This window comes from Tenrec ecaudatus, chromosome 1, assembly GCF_050624435.1.
Source record: "Tenrec ecaudatus isolate mTenEca1 chromosome 1, mTenEca1.hap1, whole genome shotgun sequence".
Classification (NCBI taxonomy): domain Eukaryota; kingdom Metazoa; phylum Chordata; class Mammalia; order Afrosoricida; family Tenrecidae; genus Tenrec; species Tenrec ecaudatus.
In genome coordinates, this window is record NC_134530.1 from 11,236,381 (window position 1) to 11,253,010 (window position 16,630).

At 41.4% G+C, this 16,630-nt stretch overlaps 1 protein-coding gene and 1 pseudogene across 1 annotated transcript; both read right to left on the reverse strand.

Moving 5' to 3' along the window:
- Positions 1–2,382: 2,382 nt before the first annotated feature.
- On the reverse strand, positions 2,383–3,045 carry LOC142431327 (isopentenyl-diphosphate Delta-isomerase 1 pseudogene; annotated as a pseudogene).
- A 2,626-nt stretch (positions 3,046–5,671) lies between these two features.
- LOC142440771 (olfactory receptor 7E178-like) lies at positions 5,672–6,616 on the reverse strand. The gene has a single exon (XM_075543028.1). The coding sequence runs from the start codon at positions 6,605–6,607 to the stop codon at positions 5,672–5,674; it is 936 nt and encodes a 311-aa protein (XP_075399143.1). The 5' UTR covers positions 6,608–6,616.
- Between the last annotated feature and the right edge of the window lie 10,014 nt (positions 6,617–16,630).

Consider the following 16,630-nt stretch of genomic DNA (forward strand, 5'->3'; position numbering starts at 1 on the left):
CTGCTGAGTGTCCCATTTGCCAGCAACAGAAACCAACATTAAGTCCAAGATATGGGACCATTCCTCGGGGAGATCAACCAGAAACTTGGCGGCAGGTTGATTACATAGGACCACTTCCATCATGGAGGGGACAGCGTTTTGTTCTTACTGGAATAGACACCTACTCTGGATATGGATTTGCCTTCCCTGCACGTGATACTTCTGCCAAAACTGCTATTCGTGGACTTACAGAATGCCTCATTCACCGTCATGGCATCCCACATAGCATTGCTTCAGATCAAGGAACTCACTTTACAGGAAATACAGTGCGGCAATGGGCCCATTCCCATGGAATCCACTGGTCGTATCATGTTCCTCATCATCCCGAAGCTGCTGGCTTGATAGGACGATGGAATGGGCTCCTAAAGACACAATTATGGCGCCAACTAGGTGGCAACAACTTTTGGGGCTGAGGCAATGTTCTCCAGGAAGCTGTATATGCTCTAAACCAGCGGCCAATATATGGTGCTGTGTCTCCAATAGCCAGAATTCATGGGTCCAGGAACCAAGGGGTGGAAGCTGGAGTGGCACCACTCACTATTACTCCTAGTGATCCCCTTGCAGCATTTTTACTTCTTGTCCCAGCAACCCTGTGTTCCTCAGGCCTGGAGGTCCTGGTCCTGAAGAAAGGAGCTCTCCCACCTGGAAACAGCACGGATTCCATTGAACTGGCAGCTGAGAATGCCGCCTGGCCACTTTGGACTTCTCATGCCTTTGGATCAACAGGTCAGGAAGAGTGTTACTGTACTAAGTGGTGTGATTGATCCTGATAACCAAGGAGAAATTGGACTGGTACTACATAATGGAGGTAAAGAAGAATATGTCTGGAATGCAGGAGATCCCATAGGCCGACTCTTAGTGTTACCATGCCCTGTGATTAAAGTAAATGGTAAATTACAGCAACCCAATCCTGGCAGGACTTATAATGACCCAGACCCCTCAGGAATGAAGGTCTGGGTCACCCTGCCAGGCCCAAAACCACAGTCAGCTGAGGTGCTTGCTGAGGGCAAAGGTAATACAGAATGGGTAGCAGTAGAAGGCAGTTCTACCTATCAATTATGACCACGTGATCAATTGCAAAAGCGAGGTTTGTAATTGTCAATGTATTTCCTTTCATGTGCTTATTGCATATCTTTCCTTTGTTCAGGCATGATATATCAGATGCAATTGGACTGGATGTTTTTTCATTTATATGTATGATAGATGATTGATGATAAGTATAAGTGTGATTTCATTAATGTCTGGAAATTATATAAGTATGCATGAATAAAAATTTGTGTACAGGTGCCAGGTTGGTAAGGGGTGGATTGTGATAGTTTATTGTGCCAGCCTGGCCGATAAACACAAGTGGGATTAATTGAAAGGCAGAGGGATAAAATGGCTCAGTGAGCCTTGCCTTGCTTGTCTCTCATTTTTTAATCATCAGACCTGCGTGCGGCCGCCTTGCTTGTTCTGTACTTCAGTTTAAAGAGGTACACTACCTGTGGCGTGACTAGCCTGTGGATTGTGTCGCTGTAAGTTAAGGTCCCTTTAAGCCCTAATGATTGGAATGTTCGTCTCTAGAGCTGGAGACTGACAGTTGGTGACAGTTTGTGACCTGCCTTGCTGTTTGCTGCCTGGGTATATATAGCCCAGCTCTCTACAGAAAGGGACCTGCACCTGGCGGCTCTCAAGCCTTAAAGAACTGCTAGTGTCTCACTGCTTTATAATTTAACTGTTCATTTCTTGTATTATCTATTTGTATATAATTTAACGGTTCATTTCTTGTATTATATATCTATCTTTATAAATATATTTATATATAATTACTAGCAATCTGGTTTGTCTCTCTAGAGAACCCTGTCCAACACAACTAGTTTGATCTTTTAATATCAAACTAGTTTGATCTGTTAACAGTTAGCTTGCGCTGTGTTGAATTAGCTAAGCAAATAGTGTCCTGTTCACACTTTTCTGGATCACAATATGAAGTCAATGGTAGATAAAGTGGCTGGCAAACAGCACAGTGACCTAGAAATATCTGGAAAATGATTTGCCTACTATATAAATTTGACTAACTTTGCTCCTCCAAAATTGTCTCGAATATGTTTCTGGATAGATTACATGAACTTTTTTTTCCATTTTATAATAATTTCTCATGTCTTCGAAAAACAGTGATATATGAATAAGCGTATGATACAGAATTAAGTCAGCTGTCTTTTCTATACACCTTCTAATTGTAAAACCATCAATGTACCAAATAAGTGTTCTCCTAATAAAGAAGTAAACGAAATCCAAATATACAACCATCCGTCTAAATTCACTAAGAGAGAATGTCCAGTCTTCACTAATCATTCATCCTTACTTTCACATTAGATGCATTTTCTCATGCTTGACAAATTGATTCTAGTGATGAAAGTTATCCCGACATTTCATGAGTAAAGTCTCTGCGATCATTTAAAACCATGGATTTATCTTAATTTCACCACAGGCTGCTTTCTGCAGAAGCTTTTCTGGTTCTTCCTTTGAATGTCACTGGGATCAGGACCAGTCATAACACTCTTTCTCTCGAGCAAAATGTAATCAATTACATGTTGACTCCAAATACCATCAAATTGAGCATGTAGTGAATTCATGTTGATAATGTCTTTTAGAGGAACCGCTTCTGTGGGAATTTCTAGCTCAGCTTTTAGATGCCTCTGTGCTGCTTGTCTTACCCTGATTGCATGACTTTCGTTCAGGTTCTCCTGGATTACATAATGGACGACTACACCAAGTACTGGTAAAACCACCTGGAAAGGTCATTGGAGCATCTGATCTCTACTGTCATAGGTGCTTACTTTCTGTGTTGAAGAACAAAATGCTGAACGCTCAATGCAGTAACCCTTTCCCAATGTTTTCTTTCTGATGACAATTCTTTTTCATCCCAGGACCAGTGTTGTTGTCATCTTCATCAGTATAAATGCTCATCTCAGCCGGAAAATGAACCTGTTGCTCATTGAGATTGTCACTATTTATTTCACATAACATGACGATCTATGAAAGCTCTCCAAAATGACGCCTATTCCTGCCACTGCCCACACTCCTTGTCTCTGAGCCCAGCAATGACAATTGCAGCCTTGCCGCTCTTTTGGGCGCCTTGCCCAGGTGAAACCCCTGGTTCAGACCCCAGCACCACTGTATACCTAAGAAGTCTTCTTCTTCAGGTAATATCCTCTTAAAGTTCTTGTGTACATCAGAATGTTAAATATCATTGTGAAGTACATACATTAGAATCACTTCACGGCTGGAAATACTATATCACTACTTTAACCTTAATTATACACTCTTAACCAAGACTTGCAATCACGATTTAACTGTAGAATGTAGGAGGCTTACTTCAATTGACACAAAGCAGCATACACACATTCCCTTTACAATGCTTTATTAATCTGTTTCAAGAGGAAGGAAGAAATCACACAAGTTATAGCAAATGTAGAATAATTAATACAAGTGATTAGTAATATTGTGATGGAAAAGCAGAAATGCATTTAAAAGCAACAACTTCGTGGTAATGCAGATTTGCCACCTGTGGAAGGGAGTAACCACAGGTTGAACTTGTTGAGAATGGGTTCTATATACACAAATCCTAGAAGAACATTTCAAGAAAATTAAATGAGAAGCTAGACATGATGGGAGAATTTATACTCTTGACTCACAAAAGTCAGTAAGGAAAGGTGATTTTGGGTCAGAGAGTCAAGAGCTTAATATCCAGCACTATGGGAAAATCTATAGTGTGTGGAGATAAAAATCAATTTAGAAATATTACCAGGCATTTGAGAAAAGTTATATTGCCAGGGAGCTCTAGGGTAATTTCTCTCACGTATGTCCCTATGCTTTGAGGACTTGAAGACTTTCAGCATAAGCCCAGGAGAACTAAAGGAACCGAACACATTGTTGCTATTCACTTATGTCCACTGAGTTTGTGCAGGTTCATAGTGACACTATAGGACAAAGCATAAGTCCCCTTCTAAGTTTCTGAGACTAAATTTTTGTGGGAGGAAAGGCCCATCTGTCTCCCACAGAGCTGCTGGTGGGTTAGGACTGTGGACCTGTGGCTAGCAGCCAACATGTAACAATTATGTCACCAGGGCTCCTATGGTTGCTGCTGTTATTAATGGGTTCCATCGAGTCTGTTCAACTCATGGGGACCCTGTGCACCACAGAAGGAAACATTGTAGTCTGTGCCATCTTCACAGCCCTTGCTGTGTTTGAGCCTGTGTTACAGCCACTGTGTCAATCCATATTCTTTAAAGTATTCCTGTTTTTCACTGACATTGTTGTTTCTCCACCATAATGTGCTTCTCCAATGAGTCATCTCTCCTGAAAATATGTTACAAGTATGTAATATGAAGTTTCATCAAAATAGCCATTTGTAAAAAATGACTTAGCTTAAGCCTGAAGTCTTGAGAGTGGGTTGTCTGCCAGCAGAGACTGCCGTGTTTTGAAAACTCTTCATCCCCACCACCAACTTTTAGTGTAAATGAAGCCAACTCTCTGATGGTACAGTGAGGAGTGCTTATCTTTAAAACCCACCAGATAATTCCAGTACAAAGCCCACCTTGAAATCAAGAAACAGCTGTGCCCCCAATTAGACAACATAATAAAGCAGATCTGAAAATAAAGGGATGAGAGGAAAGGAGTAATGGAATTTGATGTGTGTTTTTTTTCTGTTTTAGTTTCTTTCTTTTTTTATTTTTTAATTTATTTAAACATTTTATTAGGGGCTTATACAACTCTTACACATATACATACATCAATTGTATAAAGCACATCTGTACATTCTTTTCCCTAATCATTTTCTTTCCCCCCCCTCTTTTAAAAAATATTTTATTAGGGACTCATACAACTCTTATCACAATCCACACATATACATACATCAATTGTATAAAGCCCATCCATCAGGTCCTCTTTTTTTTTTACCCTTCCCTCCCCGCTCTCCCCTCCCTCATGTGCCCTCGGTAATTTATACATCGTTATTTTGTCATATCTTGTCCTATCTGGAGTCTCCCTCTCCCCCCCCTTCCCTGCCGTCCCTCTCCCAGGGAGGAGGTCACATGTGGATCCTTGTAGTCAGTTCCCCCTTTCCAACCCACTCACCCTCCACTCTCCCAGTATCGCCCCTCACACCCTTGGTCCTGAAGGTATCATCCACCCTGGATTCCCTGTGCCTCCAGCCCCCATATGCACCAGTGTACAGCCTCTGCCCTATCCAGCCCTGCAAGGTAGAATTCGGATCATGGTAGTTGGGGGGAGGAAGCATCCAGGATCTGGGGGAAAGCTGTGTTCTCCATCGGTACTACCTCGCACTTGTCATTTCATTAGGAAGTCCTTGGTTCAGGAGATGGTTGTGAGAGCTGTGTGGGAGTGGAAGGTGTTATATCTTTTATAGGACTCGATTAGACAGATGTTACAATGTGTTGATGCCTTCCTTAACACACCCAATTCTGTTTAACAAAATTGTCACATACACATTATGCTGATATGAAACACCAAGAGCAATACAAATCCTGAGAGCTTGGAAAATCACGTGACAACACAAGCATATTTTCCACTTCTAGATGTTTGGTTTTGCTTGCCCATTGAAATTCACAGACCCAAAATAATGGCTCAGATATCACATATAAGTTGTTCTGCTGAGGAGCTTCTTCAGGGCCCTCTTTATATCCTTGTTCCTCAGGCTATAGATGAAGGGATTCAGCATGGGGGTAACAAGGATGTACATCACTGAGGCCACTGCACCACTCCTGTGAGAAAATATGACAGCTGAACTGATGTACACCCCAAGACCTGTTCCATAAAATAAGCAAACAACAGAGAGGTGAGAGGCACAGGTGGAAAAGGCTTTGTACTTCCCACCTGATGATGACACTCTTAGGACAGAGGAAACAATTCGTGCATAAGAGAAGAGGATCCACAAGGCTGGAACACCAGCAAAGATGCCACCGATGCAATATGCTAATATACTGTAGCTGGATGTGTCAGAACAGGCCAGGTTGAGGAGAAGTGGAGGGTCACAGAAGAAACTAGGGATTTCTACATCTCCACAAAAGATAAGTTGGGACACCATAAAATAGTGCAGTTGGGAGTCCAAAACGCTAAAAAAAGAAGATGCTAGAAGCAGCAGACCACATAGGCGGGGGTTCATAATGACTGAGTAGTGCAGGGGGTGACAAATGGCCACAAACCGGTCATAGGCCATGGCAGTGATCAGCATACTATCCATACATCCAAAGAAATTAAACAACGTTAACTGAGTCAGGCATTCAGCATAGGAGATGGTTTTCTGGGTTGTATAGATGTCATGAAGCATCTTCGGTATTGCGGTGGAAGTGAAACCAATGTCAGCCAGGGACAAGTTGGCAAGGAAGAAATACATGGGGGTGTGGAGGTGTCCGTTAGAGCTTACAATCATGATAATCAGCAGATTCCCACACACAGTGACAGTATACATGAATAAGAACATTCCAAAGAGGGGGTGCTGCAGATTTGGATCATCTGAGAGGCCCAGGAGAAGGAATTTAGGGATCTGTGTTATATTCTGTGATTCCATGTACCACAGACACCTTCAGAGTGAGAGAGAGAGAGAGAAGAAGGATTTATAAGATAAAAGAAGGAAATGGGCAAGTGGTAATTGAGTCTATTTTCAATTCTGAAATTCATCTGTAAAGTAGTCACACTTAAGTGCCTATAGTATTTCTGCTACAACATGATGTTATGTCTAGAGTTGTTTTTTCATTAATTCATGCACTTGCTTCTATACATGCCCACTTATATACATGTCCACTCGAGAGATTAGTATAATTGGAGGCCTGATATTTGTAAATAAGAAATTTTAGAAATAATCATGAACAGACAAAATTTCAGAGATAAAAACAGTAAATAAACACCTTCCAAGAGAGATAGGTTCGTGAGAGAACCAGATGGTTTTTAAGGAATTCTACAACTCATTATAAATCTGATTGAAATATTTCTCTTTTAAAATTTTATTGTCCTCTGATTTAAAAGTTACAGAACGCAATACTTTTTGTTTGAATTCAACAAAATTACAGACATTATATTTTGTGAATTAGTTGCGGTCCCCTCAATATAATGGCACTTTTCTCACTTCCTTGATGTATTCCCTTTTCTTTTTTTTTTAAAAAATTTATTTGGGCCTCATACAACTTTGATCACAATCCATACATATACATGCATCAATTGTGTAAAGCACTTCTGTACATTCTTTGCCCTCATCATTTTCAAATCATTTGCTCTCCACTTAAGCCCTTTGCATCAGCTCCTCTTTTTATCCTTCCTCCCCACTCCCCCCTCCCTCATGAGCCCTTGATAATTTATAGATTGTTATTTTGTCATATCTTGCCCTATACGGCATCTCTCCTTCCCCCCTTCTCTGTTGTCTGTCCCCCAGGGAGGAGCTCACATGTAGATCCTTGTAATCGGTTCCCCCTTTCCCATCCACTCACTGATATATTCCCTTTTCCATGAATCCTTCTCTCTTGCTTCTTCCTTCCTTCTAGGATTTAGTTTTGAGGCGGTACTGCATGTTTTCTCTGGTCTGGTTGATTTTGCTAAGCCAAATACTCCTCATGTGAAATCGTGCGCAGTTTATAAGGCTGTCTACTGTTTAGCTGAAAGGCCTCCCTAGCTTGGCTTTAGGACAGGATTCAAGAGTCTCTATATGTCTTAACCTCCAGTTTCCATCTTTCTCTATCAAAACAGTAAGTCTGATCATTATTTATGATTTTTAATTTTGTTCTAAATTTTTATCTCACTCCTTCCCAGACCATCTACAATGTTCCCAAACAGAGCAGTCATTAGTGACAGCCAGTCGGTATTTAGGGACTGTAGTTGCGATATTCCCTTAGTCTTTTGAAATAATTGTTCCCTTTGCATCTTTGATTTTCTTCACTCACCTTACTCCCAGCAGCTCTGCGGTAGAAAGACTAGCCTGTCTACTCCCATAAAGAGTTACAATCTCAGAAACCCACAGGGAGGCGCTATGAGTCAGCATTGCCTCAATGTCAGCGAGATGGGTTTTCTTTACTCCAGATGAGGAGACAGAGTTGCGTCTTAGGTGGCTGCTCAGAGTGTTTAGGACCCCAGTTGATACTCATGACGGCAGAAGGGAAACATTGTCATTGTTTACTGTTAGTCCAAGTGACCTAGAAGTTCCTCAAGACTCTGCTAGTCAACAATTAAGCACAAAGATTCAGTCCATCAGGCTGTTTGGCTTCAGCTGAGATGTTTACATACTTTTGCCATATATATATATATATATATATATATATATATATATATATATATATATATTTGGGAGTACTCAGCCTTCCCATATCTGTTACTATTTATTTTACCACATTAATAGAACAAAGAAATATAATTGAAAGTCTAGATCTAAGCATGCATAGCTATGACCAATTACCTTTTGACAAATGCTAACACCATTGAATAGGGAAATGTTATTGTTTTTATTTTAGGTGCCATAAAGTAAGTTCTGACCCACAAGGACCCCGTGCACACACAATGAAACAGTGCCTGATCCTGTACCATCTTTACACTGTTCCCACACCTGTGCCAATCCATCTCATGGAGGGCTTTCCTTTCTTTTTATTTGCCCCTCCATTTTACCAAGCATTACAACGTTCTCCAGGACAGTTCCTGGGGGAAATTATCTCTCCTGATAATATGTCTAAACTAGGGAAAGAAATGCCTTGCTGATAAATGATACTGAGACAGCATGAATTCCAATAGCAAAAGCATAAAATTGGACTCATATTCGTGTAATGTATGAAAAAAGAACACACAGTGTACCAAAGAGTTAAATGTGTCAAATAAAATAAAATAAACAACAATAATCAACACTGAAAAAAAATATGGGGCAGGGGATATTTGGGTCCTAGCTTGAACTAGAGCTCCTAAGGCATTCCAACAAAAGCAAAGCAACAAATGACAAAATTGGTAAATTAATCTTAACAAAACTTTAAAACTTCCACTTATCAACTCATTCAACTAATTGAAGAAATAACCTATAAACTGGGTGACACAAATGGAACCCTAAATTAGGTAATGTTTAATTACTAAAAATATGAATAACTTAAAAAATAACAAGAAAAACGTAATACAATAAAATGTGACTAAAGACATAAGTAGACATATCACTGTAGAGGATATGCAAACGGCCTATAAGCACTTGAAAAGATGTTAAATATTAATGGTCATTAAAAATACAAATAGCCCAGTGTAGCCAATTTGTTTCTAAATCATAAAGTCTCTGTAGGTCAGAATGTAACTGACCCTGTGGGTTTCCTACACTGTACATATTTAGGGTGTTGAAAGCCTCATCTTTGTCCCTTTGATCACTAGGTACAGTAGATCTGCTGACCTGGCAGTTAGCAGTCCAATGCGTTAACCACTATGCCAGCAGGGCTCTTTTCATTAGCCCTTAGTAAGATGGGAATCAATACCACAATGACACTTCAATGTACCCTAAGAAGAATGGCGAAGCCTTTTCTTTAAAAGAAAGAAAGAAAAGAAAACGGTAGCAGGGGCATGAAGAACGTTTACTCATTATTATTTGGAAGGCAAAATGGTTCAACCAATTTAGAAAAACATTAGGGGGATTCCTGAAAAATATAAACATAGATCTACCACTGGAAACTCTTATCTCTTCTTAGTTGTGGTTGTTACTTTGGTTTTATGGAACAGTTTACAAAACAAACACACAAAGTGAAAATGAAAAACCTTAGTTACTGTTCAGTTGACTGCGACTCACGGAGATCCTGGTGGATCAAAGTAGAACAGCGCTCAGTACGGTTTGGTAACTGATTTCTTGGATGTAGATCTCCTGGACTTTCTTCCAAGGTGAGTCTGGGTGGACTTGAACCTGGACTCTCTGTTAACAGTATAAAACATTAACTTTTGTACTACCTAGAGATGTTAAGTGACAGATTGGAGAGATTCATTTTTCTACTTTGGCAGGACAGTTCCTTTGAATGCTAGATACAGGACAGAACTCTAGACAAGAGAGTCCTTACTGTCCTCCAATACAAATAATTTAAACTTCATAAATTTCTTAGATGACACTTGTAATTCTGACCACTCCCTTCATGCTATTCTGACCATCGTGTTGATCCTTGTGATAAAAAAAATGTTCCTATATACCCGTGTCGCTCTGTACTTACTGGGATGCCTGCTGTCTCCACTGGGGAATAGCCAAAGAGTTTGGATCCATTGCTCCTCCTCGGCTTGGCAGGCAATGAGGTCAGTGTAATTCCCCTGCACTGGCAGGAAGGCAGAGTCAGTTATAAGTATCTGGATGTGGATGAGGGGTCCAGGAGGTAAAAGGGCACATGTGTAGCCTGCTAGACTTGGATGGGCACTCTTAAGGTCTGGGGACACAGATTAATAATGTATTTTGCTAAAGCTTTAAGAACGTTACTCAAAGAGCTCATAATTAGTCTACGTGATCTATGCAACACCAGTCTCCCAGGGCTGATTAAAGTAACAAATGAGGAAGGAGATGGAAAGGTCCTGGAAGTCTCAGTGCTCTTCCTTATCCCGGGAGGAATCTCCACTTCACGCCTCACTTCTGACTTGTAAACTGAAAAGGCCAAAAACAAAAGCATTACCTTCTAGCATATTTTGCTGCACGGTGACCCCACGTGTTACAGATTATGAAAGTGCCCCAAAGAGTTTCCTTGGTTGCATTCTCCATGGTCACAGATTAGGACGTCATTCTGCTATGGTGCAACGGGGTGGGTTTGAAAACCTGAACATCAGGTTAGTAGTCAAGCACAATATTGGCCAACAGCCCCACCCCCTGCCAGGGACCTTGCAAGTATCCTAATATGAAAATCAGACTTTTGCAAATGCAGATAATCCATCAAGTAATGTAGGGATACAGAGCTTTTCTATGTACTTCTAGCAGCCTCCGGTTTCTCCTTAAGTTGAAAGGGTTCCTTTGATCACAGAATATAATTTTCTTTAGGTTCTTGTGTTTAGAACTTGTGGGAACCTTAGTAAAATGTGCTTTGGACACATCTAGTTGTTTTTTTGTTTGGCTTAGTTTAGCTTCCTATTTGATAAACTGAAGGTGTTATACCGTTAACAAATTGAATATGGTCAAAGATTGCTGTTGGCTATGTGTTGATAAATGGCATAGGATACTTTGGGGGAGACTAAATGGCACGAATGCAGAGGGTGCTTGGAGAAATGGAGGATAATTATTGGGAGCTTTTGGTATTCTTGGACAGTGGCAAGATTTTCACATTAAACATGGTGAGAAATGGGAATCACCTTCAAGGAAATCAGATAGGGTTGGGTTCTTGTGATAAAATGTGCCATTTTTGTTGTAGTTCTTTCTTAAATTCTTGCTCTGCATGAGGATCCTCAAGGAAAAAGATGCTACATTCCTGTTTTACCTTTCAGATGTCCAACTTAGGGAAGTCTACTTTCAACATGCGTAATACCTGTGGGTTTTTTGCAATATATCACACTCACCTTTAATTCTATGATTTTTATTCTTTCACATATAATTAAATGGCACATAATAAAGCCTTTTAAAGATCAATAATTTTAAAATAAAATAATGCCTTTCTAGTTTCAGTGTTCTTCGACAGCTCTATAGAAGGTATAATGATACAAGGAAAAATACTGGATGAGTGGATATCAATTTGTCTTCATCTCCTTTTATCAGATAATCATTTACAACATTATATAAATGAGATATTAGACTAATAATATCTGTCCTTGCTGAAGTAGATTTTGGATCTATAGATAAATTATACTCAATTCCTGCCTTTGAACTTACAGTGTCATGTAAAATAAACTGTAATAGTGGTCAGACCTCCAGGATAAAGCACAAATGAAGTTCAAACTATTCTTTTTATGACATGTGTGCCACAGTAGATGACAACAGTGATGAATTTATATTCATAGGATTCTTACCATGCATGATATACATCACCTTCTCAGTAGATCAGATGGCAAACAACTAACTGCAGAAGCAAAAGAATCCATGGTCAGAAGGTAAGATGACAGCCTGCCAGTGACTCCCAGGCTCAGCACCAAAAGCAGCAGATTCATGCTCAAGTCTAGATAACCAGAGGTCAGATGAAGAGCCATATGCAGAACCCAGACTTAGCAAAAAGAAGCAAGAGTATTCTCTTAAATTGAGAGCGGCCCCACCACTAAGGATTATATTATGTCGATATAATCAGGGAAGATTACTTTGTCTTGACAGCCAAATCATTGAGAATCCAGGTGTGTTAGTCTGGGTAGACTAAAGAAACAAATTCATAGACACTCGTGTGTATAAGAAAGGGTTTTATATATAAGAGCACTTGAACATTGAGAAGACATCCCAGCCCCGTCCAGATCAAGTCTATAAGTCCTATGTTAGCCAACGTGTCTGATACCAATCCAGACAGTCCTTTTCTGATTCACAAAACACATTCAATGACTCTGAATGCAGGATGATCACAGGCCAGTGTTTAGAAAGTCTTTGGATCCTGTGGCATTGTAAGCATCTCAGTGCTAACAGGGGTCTCCATGTGGCTTCTCCAGGTCCGGGGTTCTGGCTGCATCAGGGTAGGTCCATGTGGCTTCTCCTCAGGGATGTTTCACAGCGAGTCAGACTTGTCAGTAGAGAGGGTCCAAGGGAGTGAACTGATACAGTATCTCTGGCCTCTAAGAGGGAAATACCAGAGTTTCCCCAGAATCCCACAGAAAGTCCGTGACCACAGAGGCCTCATTAGCTGTGTGTGATTGGCAGACTAGAGTCTACCCCTTGACTCTTAATACTCTGAAATCCAATATTGATACCAGATTAAGTAACTAGCACAACTGGTCTAATGAATTTTACATACTTTCCTAGATATTTGGGTTTTGTGTCAACTTAGCTTGGTTAGAAATTCTTGATTTGGTATTTAACAAAACAAAAAACCTTACTGCCATCAATTCAGAGAGACCTTACAGAGCATGGTAGAATTGCCCCTGTGGATTTCTGAGACTGCTACAGGAGTAGAAAGCCTTAGCTTTCCCGTTGGAGTAGTTGTTCTCTCAGATTGCAGAATATGCAGCATATATATATTCATTCCAAGATTTCAATATATTTAATGTGAACATTAGCCTTTCCTGTCTTCTAATCCCCCCTTCACCTTACAATATGGCCAGAATTTGTAGAACTGCAGTTCTTAACTGCTGGAACTCTGCTCCACCCTTCACCTCCAAGTCATTCAACAAGGCCTGAAGTCACATATGGGAGAGGTGTCAATTGCATCTAGCAGTTAGAGCCCAAAGGTGCTGGCTAAATGTGGTATGAGTTGGGGAGTGCCAGCCCCCCACCACTAATCACGGGTTCCATAAGCACAATTGTATATTATATTAAAGTTGTATACTATATTATAGTTACTATAATTGTAATTATAATTGTAAACTATATTATAGTTATATATATTTCACGGGTTCCATAAGCACAATTGTATGGTTGTTATATATAAAAACCATACAATTGTGCTTATGGTACCCGTGAAATATATATAACTATAATATAGTTATAGAGTGCATGAGAGATAGAAGAGAATCAGATAATGGAGTCAGATGGTCCAGATGGAGAGAGAGGGAAGGGAAGGAGGGCAAGGAGAAAGGGAACAGAGGATAGGGCGGAGAGGGGAAGCCAAGTGAGAGAGAGTGATCTTTATTGTTAACCCAGACCTATATACCTTTGGGGGAGTGCAAGCCCACCAATTACAGGTAAAGACATATGTCACAGGAAGGGGTTGTACTATAGGTTATACAGCAATGAGAGAGGGACAACCTAGGGATATACACGCAATAGGAAGAGGAGGGATTGAGGTATACATGGGAAAAGATGGGCAGATCCTAAATTTAGGATGGCAGTTTAACTTTGACCTCTTCTTTCTCTTGTGTTCCCTTGGTCTGTCCCGCACATGCAGATGACTATCTTATCTGCTGTTCTGGCAAGTTCTCCCTCAGAGGTTCAGAGATTCGCCTACCCTCTTTGGGCAGGCATTAGCAACTGACGTCTCAGTATCACCCTTAGCCGAGTACCATACTGCAGTATGTAGATGATCTGTTAGTTTGCAGTCCATCACTGTCTCACTGCCAGGCAGTAAACAGCACACTGTTAAACTTCCTTGGAGCTAAGGGGTATCGGGTGTCCTGCTCTAAGGCTCAGCTGTGAACCCAAACTGTCACCCAAACTGTCACCTGGGTATTTTGCTCTCACCCAAAGGTCGATCTTTAACCACCTGCTGTACTCAAGCCATAAAGGACTTACTCTCTCCCGAAAATGCTGACCAGATTCTGTCTTTCTCAGGCTTCGCAGGGTTTTTCCATCTTTGGATTCCTAATTTTGCTCTCATTGCCAAACCGTTGTTTGAAGCAACCAAAGAAACCCCTCAAGGGCCCCTAACCAACCCTGCAATGGTCCCTCAAGGGAAAACAGAAAACTACTGCCATCAGTGGCCAGACACTTATGGTGGATGCCCATACTCCTGCAAAATGCACCTAGCATTGCACTGGAATGCAGAACTCAGCCTAGTCAGGAAAGGCATATTCATAGGAAATGGACGTGGAACATATCACCTCAATATTGCAGACCCCTGGGATGACAGATGGCTATCAGGAGTTACGGGAAAGCTATATCCTTGGTTAAGATGTAGTAGTAAGCCCTCTGGAATCTACTGGCAGTATAGAAGAATCCTCCCAGAAAGTTTTGATAGCCTAAACCAGGTAGCACAGAAATCCTAAACAGTGAACAATCCTTAACCAACCAGCTACTGGTAATGGAGGCCCAAGTACAAGCCAAATACCCTGACAACCCCTTTACCGGAATAACAATAATCCAGGAGGTTGCTGTCCCCTTAAGACCTCAAAAATTAACAGCTCTTCCTGTTACCTCTGTTCCTCCCTACAATGCCCTTTGTTAGTGGCCATACCCTTGTGAGTTTCTCCCAGTCTAATGAAAGCAACGGTTTTCCAGCGCCTATTTTGAACATCCCCTTGTATGTCCATGAACAAAATTTCACTTATCCTACATGCTATAAGTCACTCCAGGTACCAGAAGGCGCAGCATGTAGCTCTACTCACCATGTCACAAGTACCCTCAAGGCCTCCTCAGGTATATTCTTTTGGTGTAACAGAACCCTCGATAAGTGTATTAATAGTTCTACGCCACACGTCTGTCTCCCGGTCACCATCGTGCCACAACTTACTGTGTATGGACTGGCTGAATTCGCATGTCAGTGGAATCTAAAAACCAACCCTGTTCCCGATACTGCAGGGCTGTATTTTTGCCTATTCTGGTAAGGCTCAGTTTTGCCTCCTTCCTGGCAGCAGCCAGAATTTCTAGCCAGGCTCTAGGGCACAGCACCATCCAAACAGAAAACTTCGACAGAAAGCCCCAGCTGGTTATATAATCTACTGCAGAGTTTCTGTCCTTTTTACAGTGCCAGCTTATCTCCTTGGCACAGGTAACCCTCCAAAACCGCCGGGTGTTAGACTTGCTAACCGCTGACAAAGGCAGTACCTGTATGTTCCAAAGGGAAGAATGTTGCTACTACATTAGCGAATCTGGGTTAGTAGAACAAAACATGAAGTCTTTACACAAATGGCTGATGAAATAAAAAAAACAACACTTAAAGGTTTTGTCAGCAACATTCTGGTTCCAAGGCCCCCTCGTTACCTGGCTCCTGCCTCTCATGGGACCCTTGGTAATGATTTGCTTCGTGTTGCTAATAGCTCCTTGTCTTTTCAGATTCCTCCAAAGCTTTATAAGGGACATTACCAAGCTAACTGTTAACCAGCTCCTTCTACGCACTTGCAGTCCCATCTCCCAGGAGCCAGACATTCCCAACTCTTAAGCCGCTCTCACTTTTACCCACACCAGAAGGAAGTAGCTAGAAGGGTCATTGACCCTATCACCAAAGAGTTGGGGCAATAAACCGCCACCCCATGTGGAACTGATAAGAGTTGGCTGATGCAATTCTCTCCGGACCTTGCACATGCTGACCACATGTGCACCTTACCGTGAACTAGGAAGTGCTCCCTCATCTGGATGGGGCACAGATGTGGTGCCTACGTCCACGAATCACCAGCTGCCTTCCTCATCTGGCTAGGGGCGCGGACATGCCTGCATCCACCAATCACCAACAGTCTTCCTCATCTGACTTAGGGCCCAGATGGACCTGTGTCCACCAATCACCAGCAGCCATCCTCGGATGTGCTGGTGCCTTCCAATCCCTGACCACCTTACTGGATACGGGTCCAGGGCCAGCCCAGCCACATTTCTCACAGCAATAAAAGGTTCACTCCTATAGCTTGGGGCACTACTCCCCCGACCCAGGCGGTGCGAACTGTAGGACTTCATCCAGGCGTTTCTTCACCTAATAAAGCATGTTTGCTAAAAATTTGGCTGATTTTGTTTTTGGCGCCTCTTGTCTACCTTACAGTATCCACCCCTGTTTCTGACCAAAAAAAAAAACAAAAAACACTAGTTAATTTTACGTATTAAAATGATAAAGTTTCAGAGGGAAAAATGGTGTCTAGATAA